Source organism: Pyrus communis, chromosome 4 (assembly GCF_041283825.1).
Source record: "Pyrus communis isolate YQ-2024b chromosome 4, ASM4128382v1, whole genome shotgun sequence".
Taxonomy (NCBI): domain Eukaryota; kingdom Viridiplantae; phylum Streptophyta; class Magnoliopsida; order Rosales; family Rosaceae; genus Pyrus; species Pyrus communis.
Window position 1 is genome coordinate 21,032,501 of NC_142568.1, and position 14,427 is coordinate 21,046,927.

The 14,427-nt window shown below is 35.5% G+C and overlaps 3 protein-coding genes across 5 annotated transcripts in view; 2 read left to right on the plus strand and 1 right to left on the minus strand.

The window, feature by feature from the left end:
• Positions 1-606, minus strand: part of LOC137722941 (Peptidase C15, pyroglutamyl peptidase I-like protein) — a 3,047-nt gene extending 2,441 nt beyond the window's left edge. Inside the window, exon 1 of one of the 2 annotated variants that reach the window (XM_068462072.2) lies at positions 351-606. The gene's annotated coding sequence lies outside the window, so the exon portion shown is untranslated. Of the gene's footprint in view, positions 1-267 lie in introns of both variants that reach the window. The other variant, XM_068462073.2, reaches the window with a different exon arrangement.
• A 3,284-nt stretch (positions 607-3,890) lies between these two features.
• G6PD4 (glucose-6-phosphate dehydrogenase 4) lies at positions 3,891-8,436 on the plus strand. 2 transcript variants are annotated; one of them, XM_088692959.1, is made up of 12 exons: positions 3,891-4,222; positions 5,071-5,296; positions 5,417-5,679; positions 5,855-5,949; positions 6,096-6,210; positions 6,333-6,538; positions 6,630-6,738; positions 6,818-6,855; positions 6,948-7,068; positions 7,135-7,337; positions 7,807-8,007; positions 8,099-8,436. In XM_088692959.1, the coding sequence occupies exons 1-12, from the start codon at positions 4,130-4,132 to the stop codon at positions 8,334-8,336; spliced, it is 1,908 nt and encodes a 635-aa protein (XP_088549085.1). In that variant the 5' UTR covers positions 3,891-4,129; the 3' UTR covers positions 8,337-8,436. The 2 variants fall into 2 exon arrangements, with proteins under 2 accessions (XP_088549085.1, XP_068317714.2); XM_068461613.2 differs by having other exon boundaries at positions 3,995-4,222; positions 5,396-5,679.
• Positions 8,437-9,092: 656 nt separating this feature from the next.
• Positions 9,093-13,357, plus strand: LOC137721834 (WAT1-related protein At1g09380). The gene is given in 7 exon segments (XM_088692023.1): positions 9,093-9,274; positions 11,074-11,136; positions 11,256-11,372; positions 11,475-11,724; positions 12,000-12,161; positions 12,504-12,655; positions 12,750-13,357. Coding segments are annotated over 7 exon segments (1,122 nt in total). The 3' UTR covers positions 12,946-13,357.
• Positions 13,358-14,427: the final 1,070 nt, after the last annotated feature.

The window sequence follows — 14,427 nt, forward strand, 5'->3', positions numbered from 1 at the left end:
GAAAAGCAGCAGGAAATGCAAAATCGGGAATTCAACATGGCCAGAAACTAAACCAGCTGACAAACAACAAAAAAATTTAATCCAAGAAAAACAGGAGAACCCAGTATTCAACAGCAGATGAAGATCAAATATCAAGGGCAATCAACAAACTTAAAAAACAAGATGATATGAAATTATGAAAGCAATCAGAACCCCAAATTGTACACAGAAAACCCAATTGGAATCGAACAGATGATGATATATATATCGAAGAACCCAGAAATCTACCTTGAAATAAAAGCATGCAGGAGTATATATTCTGAAAATTATACAACATAAATAGATAAAAGTTGGAGAGTTTTTTTTCTTGCCTGTAATCTTCACAAGCCTCTCACCCACCAGTCTTATCTGCTCAAAGATGATTTATTTACAACCCCTCTAAGATTCTAAATAGATTGATTAGAGGAAGGGGGGAGAGAGAGAGAGAGAAGGGGAGGAGAGAGAGACAGAGAGAGGGTAGAGAGATTGAGGAACGTGTTAGTGGAGGGTCACTATCAAAGAACAAAAAAAACAGAGTAGAAATGATTATAGATGAAATTATTGTTAATTGAGATTAAAATATTTGGTAGTGAAGGACTTCGGATAGTATGCAATGGAGACATTTTCTGATGTGCATGAACGTTGAACAATTTTTTTACGGAAAATTCAATTCTAACCCTTGTCTAAGATTACTTTTTGAATAAAAACTTATCTAAGATTAAAAACTAATTCTTATCCTTGGCATTTAATTGTAATTTTTTAATATTAAATATGTTGTAATAATTATTAAATTTTTTGTTTGTAGGTTATATATTGATTCCCATAAATAATAAAAATGTTATTTATCATCGATAGTTATTATTAAGTGCTCATAATAAGAAAAGTCATATATTATCATGTATTTTTAGATACTATATGAAAATCATATATTTCTCCATATATATGTATATGCATATTACGTATATATGTATGTTTAGATACTATAGTTACGTACCGATACATTTATACCGACATATTTGTACCGAAAGTTATGTACCAATATATTTTTTAACAAAACTTACGAACCGATACTTTTGTATCTATGAGTAATATAAGGTACCTAAAATTATGTACTGAAACTTATGTATCGATACTTCCGTACCTATGAATAAAATAAGGTATCGAATGTTATGTATAAATTGATTTTGTTTTGTTCTTGAATTTTTTTAATAATGAGAATTTGAATTTTGAATAAATTTTAATCTATTAATATGATTAGAGCACAAAATAAAAAACATAATTATGGATGGGTAAAGAATTTTCGATAAGTTTATAAATAATAAATGTGTTATAATTACTTAAATATGGTAAGTTTTAAAAATAGAGATTTATATTAGATTTTGAAAAACCATTCAGGTTAAAATCTAAAAACAATCTTATTGAAGCCCTAAAATCTAAAAGCCCTTTTTTTCTAAGCGTTCTTTCACTTATATTATGACATATAACATGTGCGTTCATATTTAGAATACACTGAAACTAATGCAGCAATAAAAAAGCGAATCAGTTGATTAATAAATCTGGATACCGATCCTCAAATGGAGAACAAATGTTAAAACAAAAACACATGAAATGCATTATGGATGGGTAAAGAATTTTCGATAAGTTTATAAATAATAAATGTGTTATAATTACTTAAATATGGTAAGTTTTAAAAATAGAGATTTATATTAGATTTTGAAAACCATTTAGGTTAAAATCTAAAAACAATCTTATTGAAGCCCTAAAATCTAAAAGCCCTTTTTTCTAAGCGTTCTTTCACTTATATTATGACATATAACATGTGCGTTCGTATTTAGAATACACTGAAACTAATGCAGCAATCAAAACGCGAATCAGTTGATTAATAAATCTGGATACCGATCCTCAAATGGAGAACAAATGTTAAAACAAAAACACATGAAATGCATAACTTTTTCTTGCAGATTCGTTGATTGTCAAAGACAATACCGAATTTCACAAGTCCTAAACCTCTTGTTGATTCACCAAGAATACCAAGAAGTTTATCACACGAGTGTGGTTGATTCTCTGCACGAGAATGGCCAATGATTGTTGGGGTGTCTATACCTTATTAATTCTGTTGGAATATCCGAGTTGATAGATTAATAACTAAAATGAGAAAACTATCTCAAATTGCACTCAATTTTCAATTCAATTCATCATAATCTTCCCCCCTAGAATACAAAATACTCATAATTTATAAAAACTCTAACCCCCTCTTAATAATTACTGATACATGCATCATTACTAAAGTTAATGAACTTATTAATATCAACCCCACTTAATTTACCCCACCAACATATATTTATTACATTAAATAAAGATTGAGTCATCCTGCATCAGAAACTCTCTCCATGCCATGCACCACATATTTGCACAAATTCTTTATTGGTTTTTGACAACTGTTAAATTAGGTAAGAAACTTTCTTTTTTGTTCTACCTCTCTTTGTTTATCCAAAGATTTGTCGTTTATTGTTGTTATTGGGATAATTTTGGACCTACCGTCGAAAAATTAGTTGCTAGACTCAAAGATTCCTTCTTTGCTAACACCAATTATTGTACTGAGAACTGTTTTGGGGAATAATGTATCACAGCCAATATGTATTATGTAAGTTTGTAGCTCATGAAAATGATTGAAACTCATAACACATCACTTTTCTAATCTTCGTCTAGCGCCGCCTAGCTTCCACTCAAGCGTTAAACGGCTGATCATCGTCTCGATTAATCTCTAGGCATTTGAAAATTAAGAAAGCGCACCTCGACCTCCTTAGGCATCAGCCTACTTCGCCTAGGCACCTGTCTTCCCTACCTAGACCCTTCTAGGCACCCGGCTAGGTTGCTACTCTCACTTTGACAAAAAATCGATAAATTTCATTTGCATTTTATTTTATTTTTGTTCAATATATATATGTCTTTTTATTTTACAATTTTTGTATCCCAATATAATGATTTATTTTTTTAAGTATAAACAAACACTTATTTATATGATATACATATATATACTTAAACCCACCTAGACCTTGCTTAGGCGCTGCTAAGCCATAGTCTACCGCCCGACTAGCACCTAACATCTTTTAGAACCTTTAGCACATGTGATTTACAATAATTGATCGCACCAACTTCAATTAGAAAAATAATTGCTTATCACGTTATAAATACGTGAAAATACGATTGTGAGAGTGCATCATATGAGCTTGTTTCATGTGAAGTTTTTGATATCCGTATTTTAAATTAATTATGCACTGTTATGTGTTCGTATTTTTACATTAAAATACATAATTAACTTAAAACATCACCAATGTAAACATCTCATAAGTTCTCTCTTTAGCAGCATGGAGAAATTTTTCATTATGATCGGAACATGGATAGTATATCACGTGTTTTTATATAAGTGGTGAAAAATTGTATTTTTTTAAGTTATTAACTTTTTAACACATATATTCCACAAGTTGTATAATGACAAGTGGTGTACCACCTGTGTTCCGATCACATTGAAAAATCTTTCAACTGCATGATCTATTATTACAAAGGAATTTTAATAAAATATTTCTGATACTATTCACTTTAACCAAAACAACTCCTGCTCACGTGGTGCAAATGTGCCCATGGAATTTATTGAAGAAACCTACAACCCAACCCAAACAACTACTGCTCATCCAATTCAATGACAAATCCCCCATTTTTCCTACTATTTTTTTCCGGACAAGGACAAACCAACAAAGCCCCTAGCTTTAACTAGACGACAAATCAGAAGTACGCGAACATGACGTATCCAAGACAAGTAGACAACTATGACTATGACAGATAACGTAGTACAGACCAAATCTAACAGTCTCCCTCCCATCACAGCCGTCCATTTTCTCACCTGGCCCAATCATTTCCGGGTTCATCCCATCAGCATATATCAACCGTACGATTAACCCCACAGAGTCACTGGTCGTTTTATCCGGTGCATCCGAAATGATAAACGTTTGGTTACAATCGTCCCCTTTATTTTTTTCTTCGGGGACAGACAGTCACAGAACAGAAGCTTAAACGACATTAAAAACCGAGCTGTGGTAAAGGAGGTCAAGGGATGTCAATGTCGTTTTCAGCTGTCTCATTGCCATCCTCAGCTTCAAGGCCACCAAGCAATCTCTGCTTCACTGCTTACCAATTCTCTTTTGGGGTGGGTTCTTCTCTCAACCGTCGATATATATTTTCCTGTATTTCTATATTTGTATATGCTGCTCTACTTTATTCTTTGTGTGTATTTATGTCGCTAAGTGTTGTGCTTCGTGAAACGGGTGTTTGGTTTCTAAGAAAATAGGAGAGAATCAGTGAAAATTTTGGATTTTTAAGACTGGAAAAGGGAAAATTGGACATGGGAAATTTTCTGTTTGTTTTCTTGTTCTGTGTTTTTTTGGAGGGAACCAAGCTGAATTGATGAAATGGGGTGTTTGGTGTCTTGGAAAATGGGAGTGAGGCAGAGAAAAGTCTGATTTTTCAGACTGAGAAAAGCAAAAAATGGATGTCAAATTTGTTTTTCTTTGCTTAATCCATTGTTTTTTTGGGAAACCTAACTGAATTTATAACTCAGGTAGTGGAAAAAGAGGACTATTGTGAATGGGGTGGTGAAATTTTTAGTCTTTGAGGAAGATGGAGTGGGGTCAGGATGGTTTGAACCTCGGTTTGGCAAGACGATATTCTAAACTACTCTATTCGACTCTAATCTTGGTGCGTATTTATCTGGTTTTCTTTGAAAATGAAAAGAATCATATTTGGTCTCCTTAGATTCTAGAGGGAATAAGAAACTGAAAAAAGGGAGTTTGCGAGGATATTTGGTCTCGTGTTTAGTTGCTTCATTCTGTTTAATTAACCAGAAGAAGGAATGGGGCCGGGCCGGGAGTGTATTATCCTAGGTTTTTCAGGTCTGTCCTAACCGGGTTTCATCAGTACAAATGTGAAAGATGAACACAGATAAAGCATGAAAAGAAATGAAACTAAGGAATTTTGTTTCTGTTTGGTTGTATATAGGCTTCAGCAAACTTCTTCCGTTCTGGATCAGGTGGGCGAGTTGTGCTCCATGGAGGGCCTCACCATTTCTGCCGAAAATTTTGTGGCTTAAAACGATGGATACTAGAAAACCTACACAGTCAACATCATAAGATGAAAATTGGACCTACAAATGAGTATAAGAGCATAAAAAATGAAGTCAAAGATCACTTAACGGATCATTCTTATTCGACTTTATCACATGAAGGTATGCTCTACAATTGGTTGAGGTCCTTGAGGATTAGTAATATAAGAATTGGTATTTTTCAGTTACTTATCTTTTCTTTCCATAGTGAAATCTTTTTAGATTCTACTTGTGTCTCCGCAGATTCCAATGATCGAACTACAAAAATAACTTTGCAACTTGAAGAAAGTTCTTTGCCAAGTTCCAAACCACATGATTCTGTAACAGGGCCTACTACTTCTTTAGAATCTCCTTCCATACCACAAACACATTCCTCCGAGTTTCTCATTGAGGGTGGTGCAGAAGCCTCACTCTGTATTGCGGTCATAGGAGCAACTGGCGAACTGGCGAGGGGAAAAATTTTCCCGGCACTTTTTGCTCTGTATTACAGCGGCTTTCTTCCAGAGGTATGATGACTTTGATATCTATGTAAGCTGGGCCTTTAGCATAAGAGTAAATATAACATTGGTATGTACACTGAAGATCTTGTTTGGTGAAGAATAAAGTTATCCAAACTTGTTTGACATTTCAATAAGTGAAAAAGGGCTTTGGCTTCTCACTTTTTTTTAAATTTGGCTGCAGAATGTTAGTATATTTGGTTATTCAAGAAAGGATATGACAGATGAAGACCTGAGATCCATGATTGCTTCAACTTTGACTTGTCGTATCGACCATCAGTATGCTTCTTGTGTATCCGCAAATTCCATGCCATCTGTTCTAGTCTTAAATTCTTTTCATGTTTAATTGGATCCATCCACAAAGGGCTTAAATTTGTCTGAATATTTAGCTTACCATGGTAAGTACGTTCAAATTTTCCTCTCAGAGAAAACTGTGGAAACAAAATGGATGTCTTCCTTAGTCGAACACACTACATTAATGGAGGCTATGACAACAGAGAAGGGATGTCAAAGCTCAATGTGCTGATGCAGCAGTTCGAGGTAAAAATTATGCTCAGATATTAAGAAAAAAAATTCTTGTCTTATGTGGATCTTATATGACTTTTGAAATTACTAGGTGGATGCTTTTGATAATTGGTTCTTTAACAGTTAACCTACCTCAGGGAAAATCTGAAGCAAACCGGATATTTTACCTTTCTGTGCCGCAAGAAGCACTTATAAATGTTGCGTGTTCACTCGCTGATAATGCGCAAACCCTGAAGGGCTGGAATCGTGTAATTGTTGAGAAACCTTTTGGCTTTGATGTATTATCATCTCATCGGTTGACGCAGTCTCTTCTTTCAAAGTTTGAAGAAAAACAAATCTACAGGTCTTTGGCACTCCGTTTGTCTTTTCTACACATCACACTGACACGGATGATTAGTGTTGTCCATTCTCGTATTGATAGTCTCTTATTTCAGGATTGATCATCTTTTAGGAAGGAACCTTATCGAAAATCTCACAGTTTTAAGGTTTGCTAATCTAGTATTTGAGCCGCTGTGGAGCCGTACATACATACGCAATGTACAGGTAACTTATCTCAATAATATATTCATCTAATGAAATCTGATGTCTTTGATGTATATAAAACACTTGGATCGTGTTGCAGGTCATTTTATCAGAAGACTTGGGTGTCCAAGCGGGAAAGTAATCCTGATTGCTGTATTGTTGTTCTTTTAATACATATTAACACAATTAGAACCGCCTACGATAATTCATTTTCTTGTTTTTTTATGAAGGTACTTTGATGGTTACGGCATCATTCGGGACATAGTACACAGTCATATACTTCAAACAATAGCATTGCTTGCCATGGAACCACCAATAAGTCTGGATGGGGAAGATATACGAAATGAAAAGGTACTTGCTTGTTATACTCATTTGTAATGCCGATAGTGTTTCTTATGACTAGCTAATTCCTTTCAGGCCAAACTTTTGAGATCAGTTCGGAAATTGGAGCCCAGTGATGTTATTCTTGGTCAATATAAAGGAAGTACTAAGGATGAGGTTGATGTTTATATGAACAGCCTGACGCCCACATACTTCGCTGCTGCATTGTACATTGACAATGCACGTTGGGATGGCGTACCTTTCCTGATCAAAGCCGGCATGGGACTCATCCAACACAGGTTGCATCTATCTCAGTGCTTCTTTATACTAAAACTTTATCATATTAGTCAAAACATTTATAGCCCACTTCCCGAATGCTCTGAGTTCGATGGTTCATAAAATGCAGATTTAACATTAGGATGTTATACTGGTTAAAATATTCTGTTTATGTTAAGAGCCATATATATGTCCAGGGAAGTTAGAAATCTAGCTTAATTACGGTGTCATCTCAGTCAATTCTTGGAAGTGGATAAATATAAGTTTATTCTTAAAGATAGTTTTGGTAGAGAGCCGTAGGGGGCGAATAGATTTGTTTTTCTTTTTCTAGCTGTGGCCTACTGGGACATATATGATATATCCGTAGATAGTAAATTCCAAAAGTGAATATATTTCGTTTACATGCAGCTTTTAGTGTATTGATTAGTGAAGAGATAAGATTTACCTTAACAATTTCTAATCTTCTTACTGAATACAAACTGTGCAATGCAGAGTGGAGATACGTATACAGTTTCGTCACGTTCCAGGAAATCTTTATCGTGAGCGTATGGGGCACAATATTGACCGTGCTACCAATGAGCTGATTCTGCGTGATACCCCTGATGAGGCCATCCTAGTCAGAGTTAACAATAAGATTCCGGGATTGGGGTTGCAGTTGGATTCTCCGGAACTGAATTTGCTCTACAAGGATAAGTAAGCACTCTAATATTTGCATGTTTTACTACAATTGTAGTTGGTAACTTGGTATGATTTAAATTCATGTGCTTATTATTGGTCATGGCAGGTATAATGTGGAAGTGCCTGATTCATATGAGCATCTCCTTCTTGATGTCATTGACGGAGACAACCACCTCTTTCTGAGAAGCGACGAGCTTGCTGCTGCGTGGAACATTCTAACTCCAGTTTTGAATGAGATAGACAAGAAAAATATAGCACCAGAGCTGTACCAGTTGGGGGGTCGAGGTCCGGTTGGAGCTTACTATCTCTGGGCAAAACATGGGGTTCCGTGGGCTGAGGACTAGCAACCTAGAACTTCTGTTGGTCTTTTCCTCTTGAACAAACACATTATTGGCATTGGAATTTTTTTTGGATTTTTTCTTCACCTTGTGGTATTTACCTTCATTTCTCGGTGTTTCAAAATACTTAAATATGCCCCCTTCAAATCTATAATTTCAAAAATGGTGAAGTTTAATGAACTAGGGCTAAAATGGTTAAAATAAAAGCTAAATTAATTGCCCACGTTTTGGTATGTTTCTACTAAGGTTAAGGTTAATGTTAGAAAGGCTCAATTTATAGATACAATTTGCAGAAACCAATTGATGCGTCATCAGTAAGAATCTGATTTTTTTTTTTAATTCCTTTATAGTGTCATGTTTTTATTAATAAAAATCTAAAAAGATGGATAAAATAACGAAACCAAAATAAAATAAAATAAAAAGGAAAGAATTCCAAAATAAAACAACATGTGGTAATGGCAGCACAATAGATGTGTAGCCATGCACAAGAAATCAATCTTCAACGGTTTCTTTCTCTTATTTCCACGCAAAACTCTCTTCTACTTTCTGTTTCGCATCTTTTCTCTAGCTCGATATTTCCCTCCACATTTCTCATTCTCCGATCTCTCTCATTCTCTCTTCAATACTTTGGCCACTCTCTCTGTCTCTCTGTGTGTCTTATTTACTTCAGAAAAACCTCGACGGTAGGAGAGGGAGTTCTCTCTCTCTCGATTTCTCCCTCTCTCTGTAGTACAAATTACAAGTAGCTAGGGTTCTATAGAAATGGCTGCCTTTAGCGCCTACATGCCATTCATGGCCATGGTGTTGGTCCAAGCGAGCTATGCAGGAATGAACATTATTTCAAAGCTTGCTATTGAATCTGACATGGACCCTCTTGTTCTTGTTGCTTATCGTCAAGTTTTCGCGGCCGTTGCCATTGCTCCCTTAGCTTATTTGTTGGAATGGTAAAGTGAACATCTGTTAGTCTTGTTGCATGTCACTAAACTCTCTTAGGGTTTAAGTTTGATTTCATGCACCAACGACTCTTTCAAAAATTTTGTTTTCTATCTGGTATTTGTGGTCGAATGTTTTCCTTCTGCCGAACGCAAGTTTTAAGGGAATTTTTTGTCTCCTGCATGTAAGTTGCTTAAGTTTATTTGAGTCAAATAGTCTCAAATTTTCAATATATATGATAAGTCTAGGCCTGGATTTTTCTATTATTCTTAAAAGAACAATTTTTGTTATATATAAACAACTAATTTTTTTTTATGTTCGGGTTGTCCATTTATGTTCACTGAAAACAAGTAGAAGAAAAGAGGAGAGAATTGAATGATCAGATTTTTATCTTCTTTCACTTTTTGCTATTAACAAATAGAAATTTAGCTTTTGAAATGATATAGAAATTGTATTTTCCGTTAGAGTAGCCATTTTTGCACTCATTTTTATTATTATTTGCACTTTAAACTAAAATGGTATGATACTTTCTCTGCACACATGAGGATTGATTTCGTTATTGGATAATTTAGCTTAGGCTAAAAAAGTGTTAAACGTGCCTAAGCCTCTTTCCTTCCTTCACTACTTTTTCTCCCAACTTTCGATCTGATTTCATTACCTGTGGATTTTAATTTTACTCAAATAAAAAGCACTTAACTTTTTAATTAAAAGTTAATTAGGTCTGATGAACTCTGGTGAACGTATTTAATTAGGTCTGAACTCTGGTGAACGTATTTAATTAGGTCTGATTTTGGCATTGAGCTAGGCACGCAATAAACGCAGAAAGCCAGCCATGCATGAAAAGTGTGTCAACTTTCTTTTGCAGTGTCTTTTTTGGGTGCTTAATTTAACGTGGAGATGCTTCCAAAAAAAAAAAAAAAAAAAATTAACGTGGAGAAATTTTTCAGTGTGATCGGCACACGAAGTGGTACTTCATGTGTCACTATATAAATGATGGGATATGTGTGTTAAATAGTTAATAACTTAGAAGATAAAATTTTCTATCACTTACATAAAAACATGTGATGTACCACCCATGTTCCTATCACAATGAAAAATTTCTCTTTAACGTGCCACTCGGAACTGGCTCAAGGTGGCAGCACCCTTGCATGGTTGCCATGTCATGTTTAACCATTTGTCCCTTCCTTCTTCTTTGCTTAGCTCTAGGCCATAGCTACTTACTAGCTTGGTCCCGACCTCTCATGGCTGCATGCTATTTTATTAGTAATCTTATTTCATATACACAGCTGGTAAATCAGTAAGATTTAGGCTTAAGCATCCACCGATGGGATGCATTGATGCAACACATGTCCACCATTTGCGATATATGTATTTTAATTAAACAAATATTACAATTAAACTCATTTATGTTCTTAATCATCATTTATGTTCACCTCTATGTGACTATGTCATAAAAAATATACAAAATAAATGAATGTTACTTGGTACCAACAATGCCTATTTGTTTTATGCATACAAATCACTAAATTGATTTTTCAATTTAATTAATACTTAATAGAGATGATCTATAGATGGATCATAATAAAAAAAATAAATGGTCTCCATTATGAAATTTTTACCGGTAAATACGGTGGTTGCAAAAAAGTGAATAAGGTGGTGTGCAAGTATTTTCTTAAAAATAATATAAAAGGAGAAAAAGAAGGATATGATAATTCATAATACCAGTTTCTTTAATTTTCTCATTACATTTTAGAGAAATAGTTTCTTTACACACATCATGTTTTATACGTTCTTTCTTAATTTCTAATAGGAAAACAAGACCCAAGATCACATTGGCTATTCTTTTCCAGACTTTTCTGTGCTCATTAACTGGGTAATTAAGTGTGTTAATTTGTTCTTAATTTAATAATATGAAATATATTATGCAGATGTGCATCACTGCAAAACAGTTAATTCACTTAATTAAGTGCATTAACATGAATTAAAATGCAGGGCCACTGCAAATCAGGTTTTTTATTTTCTCGGTTTAAAGTCTTCGACCGCAACGATTGCATGCGCATTGACAAACACACTTCCAGCCATGACGTTTATCCTTGCAGTCATTTTCAGGTACTAAATATAGTATTACTACTAATTAATATGTTATTTTTTTAGCTTAATTAGTTATTAGTTATGCTTAACACTAATGGAATGTTTAATTTAATTTTGCAGACAAGAATCTGCAAAGCTCAAGAGCAAAGCAGGGCTATCTAAGGTGATGGGAACAATTGTGTGTGTATCTGGAGCTATGTTGCTTTCATTTTACCATGGACACATCATTGGTCTAAGTAAGTCCAAAATTCACTGGACATATGCTCAGAGAATGGGAGAGGCAAGTTCCAGCACCAAATCAAGCTCCTTTATAGGCCCCCTATTTGTCATCTGAAGCACCTTAGGTTGGGCATTCTGGTTCATAATCCAAGTAAGTAACTGATCATCATCACCCTTTTGCATTTTCGTGTTTTATTAGTTTCGGCATGTATAGAAATAGGAATGATATGTACTCATCTAATGACAGTCAATGTTGTGATGAGTATTGTCATCATTTACAGGTGACGAACAAAAATGGACTCTAAAATTAGTGCTACAATTTTTATTTAGCTAAATTATAGCTATAGACGCTAATATATATTGGAAATTGTTTTATCGTTGTTGAAATCGAATATTAGCTGTTCCCGTCCTCCAATATAATTTCAGGCTGCTAGAGTTGGGGAAAGCTTTCCAGCTCCTTATACAAGCACCACATTGATGAGTTTGATGGCCAGCTTTGAGTGCGGGATCATTGCTGTAATTGCTGATCACAAAGTGGCTTCATGGTCGCTAAAAGATCCCACGAGGCTTATTGCATCCCTCTATGCTGTATGCACTAACTCTTCTCTTGCTTAAACTTATTCTTCAATTTTTAATCATTAGATTATTAAGGGTAAAAGTGTAATAAAGTTAGAAATACAATTAGAAAGGTTGTTAGTATTTGGTTAAAGTAGTTAGGATTTCTCTTATAAAAATAGTGCGTGTAATCTTCATTTACTCAGTTAATACAAATCTTATTTCTCTCTCTATACGCTCTCTCTCTCATATCTCTGTGTTCATCCTTTCTTGTTGATTTTCCCTACAATTCCCAAACCTTGCAATGTAGTTAACATAGATTAGCTAATTAATTAATACTAACTAATTCATGAGCACAAAAACTAATATTTGCAGGGAATTATGGGTTCTGCACTAGCATTCTTCCTCTCTTCATGGAGTATTCAGCAAAAAGGCTCTCTTTACGTGTCGGTGTTTAGTCCCTTGCTCCTCATTATTGTTGCCATTGCAAGCTGGGGTTTGCTTGAGGAGAAATTATACGTTGGAACGTATGTATACATACAGTTTCAGTTTCATTTTTTTGCAATGAGCTAAACCATATTAAGATACTAATTAGCTTGGTTCATATTTTACTTGATTTAGTGCTGTAGGGTCGGTTTTGATTGTTGCCGGGCTCTATCTTGTTCTGTGGGGGAAGAATAAGGAGACGAAGGATGAGAAGCCAGCAAAAGCAACAGGCATGATAAATATGACAGATCAGGCCAAGGCTTATGAGAAAAACGACTTGGAGCTGCAACTGCAAGGGCATTCGGAAAGCAACCGTGACGTTATGGAATAGAGAGAGGAGATCGATCAAGATAACAGAGATTACAACACCAGATCCGAAAGCTCACAATCTGTTACACAAAGACTCGAAATACTTTTATTTATTGCAAGTTATAGACCAAAATAAAATAAGAGAACGGGCTTCTGATTATGGGCTCCCTTGTAGTCAACAACCCAAATCAAATTCGTAATTCAAGCAATCTCCGGGGGGAAAATCGGAAGTTAGGAAAACCATGATTTGCTTTCTAATATGAAGGTTTAACCCTAACTCTGTCCTCTCCGGTACATCATCGGTCGTCGCGTGCTCTCCTTCTACTCCTCCATGAAAACCCAGCCCCGTTTCTCTCTCAACCATTTCTTCTCCGGTTGCCATTGATTTCTGATTCTGCAGTGATGATGAATGATAACCCCCCGGCTTTATGATTTATAGGTCAGATTTGATTTGGTTTAGAATTATTTGGTCAGTGTTGTTTTGGCTACGATGAATGCATGTTTTCTCATTTTTGAAACTGGATCTGGTCTTCGATTTAGATCTGCATCTGATTCTGTTTCGATTTTAATTTTTTTTTTTTTGTATGAAATTTTAGGTCCGGATGTTTTTAATTTTAATTTGATGAGCAGCTTTTAGGGTTTGATGCGAGGTCTATAGTTGCCGTGCTTGTTTGGATTTTGATGAAATTTCAGGTCTTTAGGAGATTTTGAGGTCAGTCTGTACTTTGCGTGCAAGCTTGAACGATCGTTCAACTTCGCCAGCCTTTTTGTTTGCAATGTTGAAGTGGAATTCTTCCGTCCATATCATTTCCCCTTTTCTTTTTTAATGGATTTAATTAACTCAAGCTTTTTTACACTAAGGTCTGGCCCCCTTTCGCTGGCCCAGGGCCCGCTTACCCGGTCGGAGCGGTCCGACGCGGTTCGATGTTCTAACCCGATTTGTCCGGTCAGCCTGGTTCGTTCAGTCGGGCCCAGTTCTTTTGGTCGGGCCCGATTCGTTCGGTTCGACCCGGTTCAGCCGGTCTGACCCAAGTCAACTGTTCGGTTCAACGGGTCCGACTCGGTTCGCCAAGTCAACCATTTGGTTCAACCGATCCGATTAGTTTAACAGGTCAACTATCCGGTTCAACTGCTTCAATCGGTCAAACACAAGTCAATGTACCAGACATATCATGGAGACTAATGTTACTAAATAGAATTGTTAGGATTTGGATCCTGAGGCAACTGGTCGGGATCCTGCTAACCAGTGTTAGTGGACTGTTGGATTTTTATCTAACGGCTACAATTACTATAACTTTTAGAGGTTCCCTGTTTGTAGCCGTTGGATAAAAATCTAACAGTCCACTAATACTGGTCAGGAAGATCCCAACCAGTTGCCTCGGGCAGGAACCAAATCCGAATTGTTATACACACGGCATTGTCATTCATTCTTTTTTCTTGGTTACATTTGAGAGTTTCGAACATTAGACTTATCCGCTTACCACTGAGCTAATTAATCCCAATG

Coding starts and splice junctions, on each gene's coding strand:
- G6PD4 (XM_068461613.2), top strand. CDS start 4,130: ATGTCAATGTCGTTTTCAGCTGTCTCATTGCCATCCTCAGCTTCAAGG. Junction 6,211..6,332: donor TGCTGATGCAGCAGTTCGAG/GTAAAAATTATG, acceptor AACCTACCTCAG/GGAAAATCTGAAGCAAACCG. Junction 7,069..7,134: donor AAGATATACGAAATGAAAAG/GTACTTGCTTGT, acceptor AATTCCTTTCAG/GCCAAACTTTTGAGATCAGT.